This window comes from Diorhabda carinulata, chromosome 9 (genome assembly GCF_026250575.1).
Source record: "Diorhabda carinulata isolate Delta chromosome 9, icDioCari1.1, whole genome shotgun sequence".
NCBI lineage: Eukaryota > Metazoa > Arthropoda > Insecta > Coleoptera > Chrysomelidae > Diorhabda > Diorhabda carinulata.
The window spans coordinates 562,134-574,095 of record NC_079468.1 but is presented as its reverse complement, the minus strand read 5'-3'; the positions used below and the strand labels follow the sequence as shown (position 1 = coordinate 574,095).

The 11,962-nt window shown below is 29.1% G+C and overlaps 1 protein-coding gene across 4 annotated transcripts in view; it reads left to right on the top strand.

Moving 5' to 3' along the window:
• Positions 1 to 111: 111 nt before the first annotated feature.
• The window catches only part of LOC130898277 (disintegrin and metalloproteinase domain-containing protein 10), a 55,209-nt gene continuing 43,358 nt past the window's right edge, over positions 112 to 11,962 (top strand). For 3 of the 4 annotated variants that reach the window (XR_009059868.1, XR_009059869.1, XM_057807452.1), the window contains exon 1: positions 113 to 479. Coding sequence is in view for 2 of the 4 variants with exons in the window: in XM_057807452.1 (XP_057663435.1) it covers positions 419 to 479 (61 nt within the window). In the remaining 2 variants the exon portion in view is untranslated. Of the gene's footprint in view, positions 480 to 11,962 lie in introns of all 4 variants that reach the window. The other variant, XM_057807453.1, reaches the window with a different exon arrangement.

Below are 11,962 nucleotides of genomic sequence, written 5' to 3'. Positions count from 1 at the left end.
GACATTGCATTTTTAACTGATTCTGCTTCTGAGCAAAAGAGAGCGCTACTAGTCAAACTCACGGGATGTTTTTAAATAAATTATTATTTAATTATATTTATTTAATAGTTCATTTACACGAATAAAAAAAGATGTATGTGACAAAATAAGTTAGTTCATATAAGAACAATAATGTCATGCGTGTATTCAATTTCATTTATTTTATCAATCATTTCCTCTAGTTATTCTCGCTTGCGCAGTTTTCAACACGCAAACCCAAAACATTTAGTTGTTTGGTGTGTTGTGTGTTGTTCTCTGAATCCGTTCTTCGTCCGTGGTCAGCTGTAGCGTATTTAGAAATGGTAATATGGGATAAAAGTCGTTTTGGGTGTGTTTTTCAATAGATTTGTGTACATTATCGAATTGTGAAGTGGAGACAATGTTTAGTGATTGTGTTTTTGTGTTATGCTTACTTATAGTTCTACCATTTATTGGAAGTGGTGAGTAAACTCGATTTTTTTACGTAGACGTTTCCACCCCCTATCTTGTTGACGTTATATTGTAACCTATCTTTATTCTTTGTGTTGATAAATCCGCCAATTTCATTTATAAAAACCACTATGATGATATGGTTTTCCTGTTTTCGATTTCGAATTATTCAATTTCAAGGCTTGTACAGGATATTCACCTATTTATTGTTCTACTTGGGGTATCAATCTACACAAAAAGCCATTGTATCGAAAACAATAAACATTATGTTTAATATATTATATATAACTATAAATTCATTGCTTGTTATATTTAAATAACTGCAAATATTTTATTAATTTCATATTCATATAATTACGACCTTATTTTGGTAAATATAAATATAAAATTAAAAGACGAAATTTTAAATTATCAATATAGAAGAAGAAAAAGTTCGTAAAATAAATTTTTGGTTATTAATCTGAGTTTGTTGTTTGTTTTTAATAATGTGTGAATAACAGGATATAACATTATTTTATAAAATCTTGTATTCCCAATAAATATATTGATTAATTATTTATCTCTGAATATTTTATACCTTGATAAAAAATAATAATTGAATATTGTTGCTTCGAGGTCCATGTATTGCAGTTTGCCTAATAGATCAAATTCAATTAGGTTTTTTTCGTCTTAATTACTCATTAATTCAATTTGTTATAAATTTTAATTGAGTATTGTTGTTCAAAAACACCTTAAAAAATCCTAAACACGTTATATTATACCGGGATAGTTAAAGTTAAGAAGTGAAATCTTGCCATTTACTTAATAAAAAAAGCCACAAAATTGTTGGGCCACAAATAGAGATGGGGTGTTAGAGATACCATCGTGAATCTAGAGATGGGAAGTAATTAGTTCAGAGAGGTTAGGTTAGGTAAATGATTACGAAGATATAAGTAAGAATATGACCAGAAAATGGTAGATTGTTTAAACCAAAATAAAGACTAAGTTAAAAAGAAAGTATATATAATTATATTAGAGGAAATAATGGAAAAAATGGAGATTGGAAAACAACGAGTGTACCATATAACGGAAACCGTTATTTATCATTAATTTATAAGAAGAAAGCTATTATTGCGTGATCAAAAAACTAAAATAAAATCATAATTTTATTCGTATACGAGGTTTATAAAAAAATATGAATCTTAATGTCGTAAATTATTGATTAGAACTAAAAACTTCGCTCAAAGTTACTTTTAAATAAATAATTATCTTAATCTTGTTTAGTTCTTATTAAAATTGGTGTGTTTGGACTGACCTAACCTAATATTCTAACCTAAAATGTTCCTAAAGGATGGAAATTACACTCCATATGGTGTAGTTATAAGGTCAATATAAAAATTATTGTACTAATGAGATTTTATTGGTTTTTAAATTAAAACAAACACTTTTTATTCAAATCCAAATAGTTTTGTTTTTTTTTTGTACCCATTTGAATTTCTATAGTAGAAATGTAGGTCGAAGCAGTTGTTACTTAACGTATTGTTTTGTTAAATAATTTATGCATATTTATTTTTTGTTGTGTTATTACAATACAGACATGTTCAATAAATCATTTTTTACCCGCTAATTTTATGTACCTAATGATTGGGACGTTAATTCCCTGAAAACAGTCAATAGAATTGTATTATAAAGCATATTTCTTAGAATTATCCATTCCGAATAAAAACAATTTCTGGGTACTTTTCTTCTTCGTTTTCTGTGTCGATGTAACCTTGAGAATAATAAAGTGATTCATAGAATTATCAATTTCTTGTTAGGTTATCGTGTTTAGTTAACTGGAAAACTCATTTCTATTTCAATAAATTATTTCTGGAAATTATTTTACAGTATATACATAAATGATTCAATTTTTATGTTTGTAACGATTGTTTTGAGAATTATTTACGAAAATGACACGTTTTCTCTATCTTTTTCCAATTAACCCTTGTTTTTATAAATTTCTAGTTGTTTCAAGGTTATTAATAGCTTCAAATTACTACATCTAAAAGCATATACCAAATCCCTTTTCATTTTTCTGCGTTCCTGATGTTAGTCACATTTTAAAATATATTTATGTAAGTAAGAGGTGTGAAATTTTTCAAATATTAAATTATAATCCTAGAACTTGATTAGAATTATCAAAACGATCTAACAAACTGCTTAAAAACACGAAAAGTTCACAAAAATATCCGGTTTAACAAATAAAAATGATTTTGTATCCATTCCGAAGTCACTAAAAAATAGGACGAATAGCCCTGGTAGCTGAGGCCTTCACAACTTTAAAAAGAAGAAGAACTATGAAGTGATTGACAATTTGATTCGTTTTTCGTTGTCATCTTTCAAAATTTTACGAAAATATATATAAAATCCAACTAATTACGTATACTCGAGAAAAAGTACACAATTAACCCTCGTTTTTATAAATTTCTAGTTGTTTCAAGGTTATCAATTAGCTTTGAATTACTACATCTAAAAGCACATACTATTTAAGGTATATTTTGTTTTTATTATATATAGTGTGACCAATTTTGATTGTATAATAATACCTCAGAATATGTTTAGTATTTCTTTTCGGGGCAAAGTAAAATACTTTGCAATATGGCAGTGTTGTCATTCAACAAAATAACAGTGTTGCCATTTAACAAAGTACCAGGGTTGCCGTTTAACAAAATGACGTCATATTTCTCAATTGGTACCCTTGTAAATATAGGAATAATTTGAAATCGTATATAATTACTAAAAGCTTGATATAGAATAATAATTTCACAAATTCGTAACTATTATCCTTGCCAGGATCTATAGAATAGAATAGAATTTAATTTCACAGTGACCAGAATAAGATCATTAATGAATTTTTAGTAGTAACCCTGTATTTTATCGATTAATAATTGATCAAGTCGACCATTCATGCTTTTTGTTTATTTTTACGAAATCGTTGAAATTGCGGTTTCGAATTTTCTCAATTTACATAAGCAAATTTGTTCCATTTTACTGTGAAATTTTTAACTATGACACATTTCAAAATTACTTTCATAAATTATTACTAAACGATAATAATAATAATAATATATGCAGAACCAAAAGGAAAATCCAAAATTTAATTACAAATAGACGAAATAAAACGTGAATCACCCTATACGTCAATTTCGTAATTTGCCAGATTACAAATATATAAATTTGCCACATTCTATTTCTTATCGAATTTTTTTCAAGGTTATGATTCTAGAATTAATTTATGTCATGATTCAGTGATTTTGCATGACTAACTAACCAACAGAGACGTAGTGTTATTAATAGAATAACCATGAAAAAAAAAAGAAGAGTTAATTGTGCCCTAGTGAAGTAAAGAAACTCCTTGTTTAACATGGAACATCAAGTACGGTCAATTGACATAGAATCGCATATTACATTTCAATAATTTTCTATGGTTATATTTACATTATTGTCATATCTACTTTTACGTTATATAAATCTAATTTGTCAGTTTTTTAGACATCCAATAGATATATTATTAATTATATTCGGTTTTAAACACTAGAAGTTTTAAAAACGTCGTAACCTAACTTCTATGTATAAACCTCACTTGTGAGAGGAAGTGCATATTCTCGTTTCGTGTGACGTCACCGATCAAATACATTAAACTTCGTTGTCTTATTATTTATTATAGTGGCAGATTTTGTTTCATACAAATAAATAGAAATGAACGTGTTGATTAAAAAAAAACGTGATACTAATGAAGAGGAATTCCACTCGATGTCATTAGTTCTAAATTCAATAATAGTCGGTTCGTAAACCCGACGCGTCTAGCCGCACAATGACAGCGATGTCATTATCTGTGTAATGATGCATACATCGATAGGGTTACGACAACAGACATGTAAACCACCACGAAAGATCTAGAATTATAATTAATTGAATAGTTATTTTATTTATTTATAATAATGGTTGGTTTAATAGCTCAATATAATACGATTTTGTTTCTTTATTTCTTAACGGTTTATTAAGGAAATTGGTATCTTGATTCTATTTGGAAACGACTATTGTTTCAATCTGAAAATCTATCGGTTGTTGTTTATCAGTAGAAGCGGAAGTAGTATAATACTTACATTTGCCGTTATTCGTTTCCCCGTGAATAATCGCGTATCTAAATCACTTTTTATTTTTCTGCGTTCCTGATTCCTATTTATGTAACTAAGAAGTGTGAAATTTTTCAAATATTAAATTATAATCCTAGAACTTGGTTAGAATTAGCAAAACGATATAACAAACTGCTCAAGTATACTTGAAAACATGAAAAATACACAAAAATATCTGGTGTAACAAATAAAAATTATTTTGTATGCATACAGAAAAACAGGCCGAATAGCCCTGACAGCTGAGGCCTTCACAACTTTAAAAAGAAGAAGAACTATGAGGTTATTGATACTTTTATTCGTTTTTCGTTGTTATCTTTAGTAATTTTACAAAAATATATATAAGATCGAACTATATTCGTAAAAAGTACATGAAAGATCCACAAAAATATACATTTTAACAAATAAAAATAATTACGTAGAGCTGTGTATGCATTCAGAAGGATTATTTGCTTTTAGTAAGTGTACAAATTCCAGTACTTTCCATGGTTAAATGCTCACAACCAAAAAATAAAAACATCTGTGTTAATTTATTATTAATTCCGCTTCTTTTTCGTTTATTATTATGTAATTATTAAAAGTAAAAGCTACCTTATCAAAATATACAGTGTTATTCAAGAAATAAATTATTTATATAAAATTACATTCAACTGTATTGAAAATAAGTTTATTGAATTCCAAATTAGTTAAAACTGTCGTGTATTGATATAGTCCATTCGAACAAAACCGATTACCCAACTGAGACTAATACTATTTTATTTTAAAAACGTTGTATCTTTATAAATCAAGCTCAAACTTTGAACTATAGAACTGTCTGTACAGGGTGGATAGAACTGTATATACAGGGTGAATCGTTAACGAAGCGTGCGTTCTTATTTATATGAACAATATTTAATATCAAAATGGGTGACGGACATTTATATACAGAATGTATCTTATTTACGTAATTTATTCACGCTTAGTTCACTTATGACTCAAATCTGGAACTTTTTAAAAATATTTTTAGGTAGTTAGTTGTTGATTGTATGTAAACTCATATTTTAATTATAAAGTTTCTCTAGAGCGTTTGATTTGAAGAAATTGACCTTAAAACTAGATATAATTGAGGTAGAAAAATTCTATTTACCTACCTAATACTTCAACAGATGGCACCGAGGTGAAAATATTCATTTACTTTCTCGTATGTATTCAAAAATCACGATTTAATCGATATTGAAAGTAAGTATTACATTAAACAAGGTCAATAATTTGAAAATACGAGAAACGAAAGTAATACACACGTACAGTAATTATTATAAGTCATTTAATTATAGTAATGAGAAACTATAATGGAAAAAAAATAGTATTACGAATACTTACAAGAAAATCTTAAAAACGGGCTCTGTTGCCGACGCGCCGCGTTCTTAACCACCGGTAATCTGTGTAGAGGGGATTCAGGATTTCTCAGAAATGGTAATTCTTAGAAAAATAATCTCGAAGACCATTTTTGTACAAAATTTCGAGATCTACAACTTTGATTTGAGGTTTTATTCGATAAAACTCACAGTTTTCGAGAAAAATCCTAAAAATCCTAAAATTTTGACCTCGAATAACTTTTGTAGCTTTCTAGTCGTGTATGTCTTTTTTGACTCAGTAGTAAATACGGCAAAAAAGTATTCCGTGGAAGATTCCAGGAAAACGGCATTCTCAAAATAATGTTTGTTGGTCTTAAATGAAATATTTCCGTTTCCGTTCGCGAGTATCCCTAAAAATTAATCCGAAAGATGGTGAATTGGCGCTAAAGTAGGTCAGAACTTAAAGGGTGGACCTAAACGGCATAACTGCGTTTGCTACAAAATCGATTTTATTTCAGAACGACTTAGTTACCTTTGGAATATTGAAATATTGAAACGAATCGTCGAGCTGAAAAGGGAGATGGATTCATATATGATTATATACAAATATACGGATACGTTTCTATGTAAAATATAATTTTAGAGAAATATCACAACGTTCGATGTGTTTTTAGATGATTTCTACTACTTCTTCAGCTTTTTTTTATTTGAAAATTCGTAAAACTACATATTATTACATAAATGGACATAATAGCATAATCTTTCGACCAGTTTTGATTTGTTTGGATCTCATCAGAACGGAGTAACTGAAAGTTCGTAATCCCGGAATCAAAACTGACGAATATTGCTATTATATTATATTATAGTATCAATGGGACCTTCTTATTTATAAAAAATAATAATTTAGAAAAAAAATTACTAACGTGACGCTAATCGACCTTCTTGAATATCGAAAGTTCAATATTGCATCAAGACACTCATAATCCTACGACCGGTTTCGATATTTTCGGATCTCATCAGACCAAAGTACTGTTATTATCGACATTTACAATCCAAATTGGAAACAATTACTTTTTATTTGCTGATAAATACGAATGGAAATTTCGTGTGGTATATTTTTAAATTTCTAGAAAATCGTAATTTCGAAAATCGAATACCAACAACTAGTTTCGTTGCTAAATGCCAAGATGGAGATTGAATTATATATTTTTCGAAGACGTCTCGCATTTGTATTAAAAAACACTGAAGTTTTCGACCGATTTTGATCTATTTGAATCTCATCAGACCCAAGTAATGTTATTTCCGAAATTTACAATCCAAACTGGAAACTATTACTTTTTATTTGCTGATAAATATGAATGGAAATTTCGTGTGGTATATTTTTAGATTTCTAGAAAATCGTAATTTCGAAAATCGAATGCCAACAACTAGTTTCGTTGCTAAATGCCAAGATGGAGATTGAATTATATATTTTTCGAAGACGTCTCGCATTTGTATTAAAAAACGCTGAAGTCTACGACCGATTTTGATCTATTTGGATCTCATCAGACCCAAGTAATGTTATTTCCGAAATTTACAATCCAAACTGGAAACAATTACTTTTTATTTGCTGATAAATATGAATGGAAATTTCGTGTGGTATATTTTCAGATTTCTAGAAAATCGTAATTTCGAAAATCGATTCCCAATAACTAGTTTCGTTGCTAAATGCCAAGATGGAGATTGATTTATATATTTTTCGAAGACGTCTCGCATTTGTATTAAAAAACGCTGAAGTCTACGACCGATTTTGATCTATTTGGATCTCATCAGACCCAAGTAATGTTATTTCCGAAATTTACAATCCAAACTGGAAACAATTACTTTTTATTTGCTGATAAATATGAATGGAAATTTCGTGTGGTATATTTTCAGATTTCTAGAAAATCGTAATTTCGAAAATCGATTCCCAATAACTAGTTTCGTTGCTAAATGCCAAGATGGAGATTGATTTATATATTTTTCGAAGACGTCTCGCATTTGTATTAAAAAACGCTGAAGTCTACGACCGATTTTGATCTATTTGGATCTCATCAGACCCAAGTAATGTTATTTCCGAAATTTACAATCCAAACTGGAAACAATTACTTTTTATTTGTTGATAAATATGAATGGAAATTTCGTGTGGTATATTTTTAAATTTCTAGAAAATCGTAATTTCGAAAATCGAATACCAACAACTAGTTTCGTTGCTAAATGCCAAGATGGAGATTGAATTATATATTTTTCGAAGACGTCTCGCATTTGTATTAAAAAACGCTGAAGTCTACGACCGATTTTGATCTATTTGGATCTCATCAGACCCAAGTAATGTTATTTCCGAAATTTACAATCCAAACTGGAAACAATTACTTTTTATTTGCTGATAAATATGAATGGAAATTTCGTGTGGTATATTTTTAAATTTCTAGAAAATCGTAATTTCGAAAATCGAATGCCAACAACTAGTTTCGTTGCTAAATGCCAAGATGGAGATTGAATTATATATTTTTCGAAGACGTCTCGCATTTGTATTAAAAAACACTGAAGTTTTCGACCGATTTTGATCTATTTGAATCTCATCAGACCCAAGTAATGTTATTCCCGAAATTTACAATCCAAACTGGAAACTATTACTTTTTATTTGCTGATAAATATGAATGGAAATTTCGTGTGGTATATTTTTAAATTTCTAGAAAATCGTAATTTCGAAAATCGAATCCCAACAACTAGTTTCGTTGCTAAATGCCAAGATGGAGATTGATTGATATATTTTTCGAAGACGTCTCGCATTTGTATTAAAAAACGCTGAAGTCTACGACCGATTTTGATCTATTTGGATCTCATCAGACTCAAGTAAAGTTATTTCCGAAATTTACAATCCAAACTGGAAACAATTACTTTTTATTTGTTGATAAATATGAATGGAAATTTCGTGTGGTATATTTTTAAATTTCTAGAAAATCGTAATTTCGAAAATCGAATACCAACAACTAGTTTCGTTGCTAAATGCCAATATGGAGATTGAATTATATATTTTTCGAAGACGATTCGAATTTGTATTAAAAAACGCTGAAGTTTTCGACCGATTTTGATCTATTTGGATCTCATCAGACCCAAGTAATGTTATTTCCGAAATTTACAATCCAAACTGGAAACTATTACTTTTTATTTGCTGATAAATATGAATGGAAATTTCGTGTGGTATATTTTCAGATTTCTAGAAAATCGTAATTTCGAAAATCGATTCCCAATAACTAGTTTCGTTGCTAAATGCCAAGATGGAGATTGAATTATATATTTTTCGAAGACGTCTCGCATTTGTATTAAAAAACACTGAAGTCTACGACCGATTTTGATCTATTTGGATCTCATCAGACTCAAGTAAAGTTATTTCCGAAATTTACAATCCAAACTGGAAACAATTACTTTTTATTTGTTGATAAATATGAATGGAAATTTCGTGTGGTATATTTTCAGATTTCTAGAAAATCGTAATTTCGAAAATCGATTCCCAATAACTAGTTTCGTTGCTAAATGCCAAAATGGAGATTGAATTATATATTTTTCGAAGACGTCTCGCATTTGTATTAAAAAACACTGAAGTCTACGACCGATTTTGATCTATTTGGATCTCATCAGACTCAAGTAAAGTTATTTCCGAAATTTACAATCCAAACTGGAAACTATTACTTTTTATTTGCTGATAAATATGAATGGAAATTTCGTGTGGTATATTTTCAGATTTCTAGAAAATCGTAATTTCGAAAATCGATTCCCAATAACTAGTTTCGTTGCTAAATGCCAAGATGGAGATTGAATTATATATTTTTCGAAGACGTCTCGCATTTGTATTAAAAAACGCTGAAGTCTACGACCGATTTTGATCTATTTGGATCTCATCAGACTCAAGTAAAGTTATTTCCGAAATTTACAATCCAAACTGGAAACAATTACTTTTTATTTGTTGATAAATATGAATGGAAATTTCGTGTGGTATATTTTTAAATTTCTAGAAAATCGTAATTTCGAAAATCGAATACCAACAACTAGTTTCGTTGCTAAATGCCAATATGGAGATTGAATTATATATTTTTCGAAGACGATTCGAATTTGTATTAAAAAACGCTGAAGTTTTCGACCGATTTTGATCTATTTGGATCTCATCAGACCCAAGTAATGTTATTTCCGAAATTTACAATCCAAACTGGAAACAATTACTTTTTATTTGCTGATAAATATGAATGGAAATTTCGTGTGGTATATTTTCAGATTTCTAGAAAATCGTAATTTCGAAAATCGATTCCCAATAACTAGTTTCGTTGCTAAATGCCAAGATGGAGATTGATTTATATATTTTTCGAAGACGTCTCGCATTTGTATTAAAAAACGCTGAAGTCTACGACCGATTTTGATCTATTTGGATCTCATCAGACCCAAGTAATGTTATTTCCGAAATTTACAATCCAAACTGGAAACAATTACTTTTTATTTGCTGATAAATATGAATGGAAATTTCGTGTGGTATATTTTCAGATTTCTAGAAAATCGTAATTTCGAAAATCGATTCCCAATAACTAGTTTCGTTGCTAAATGCCAAGATGGAGATTGATTTATATATTTTTCGAAGACGTCTCGCATTTGTATTAAAAAACGCTGAAGTCTACGACCGATTTTGATCTATTTGGATCTCATCAGACCCAAGTAATGTTATTTCCGAAATTTACAATCCAAACTGGAAACAATTACTTTTTATTTGTTGATAAATATGAATGGAAATTTCGTGTGGTATATTTTTAAATTTCTAGAAAATCGTAATTTCGAAAATCGAATACCAACAACTAGTTTCGTTGCTAAATGCCAAGATGGAGATTGAATTATATATTTTTCGAAGACGTCTCGCATTTGTATTAAAAAACGCTGAAGTCTACGACCGATTTTGATCTATTTGGATCTCATCAGACCCAAGTAATGTTATTTCCGAAATTTACAATCCAAACTGGAAACAATTACTTTTTATTTGCTGATAAATATGAATGGAAATTTCGTGTGGTATATTTTTAAATTTCTAGAAAATCGTAATTTCGAAAATCGAATGCCAACAACTAGTTTCGTTGCTAAATGCCAAGATGGAGATTGAATTATATATTTTTCGAAGACGTCTCGCATTTGTATTAAAAAACACTGAAGTTTTCGACCGATTTTGATCTATTTGAATCTCATCAGACCCAAGTAATGTTATTCCCGAAATTTACAATCCAAACTGGAAACTATTACTTTTTATTTGCTGATAAATATGAATGGAAATTTCGTGTGGTATATTTTTAAATTTCTAGAAAATCGTAATTTCGAAAATCGAATACCAACAACTAGTTTCGTTGCTAAATGCCAAGATGGAGATTGAATTATATATTTTTCGAAGACGTCTCGCATTTGTATTAAAAAACACTGAAGTTTTCGACCGATTTTGATCTATTTGAATCTCATCAGACCCAAGTAATGTTATTCCCGAAATTTACAATCCAAACTGGAAACTATTACTTTTTATTTGCTGATAAATATGAATGGAAATTTCGTGTGGTATATTTTTAAATTTCTAGAAAATCGTAATTTCGAAAATCGAATCCCAACAACTAGTTTCGTTGCTAAATGCCAAGATGGAGATTGATTGATATATTTTTCGAAGACGTCTCGCATTTGTATTAAAAAACGCTGAAGTCTACGACCGATTTTGATCTATTTGGATCTCATCAGACTCAAGTAAAGTTATTTCCGAAATTTACAATCCAAACTGGAAACAATTACTTTTTATTTGTTGATAAATATGAATGGAAATTTCGTGTGGTATATTTTTAAATTTCTAGAAAATCGTAATTTCGAAAATCGAATACCAACAACTAGTTTCGTTGCTAAATGCCAATATGGAGATTGAATTATATATTTTTCGAAGACGATTCGAATTTGTATTAAAAAACGCTGAAGTTTTCGACC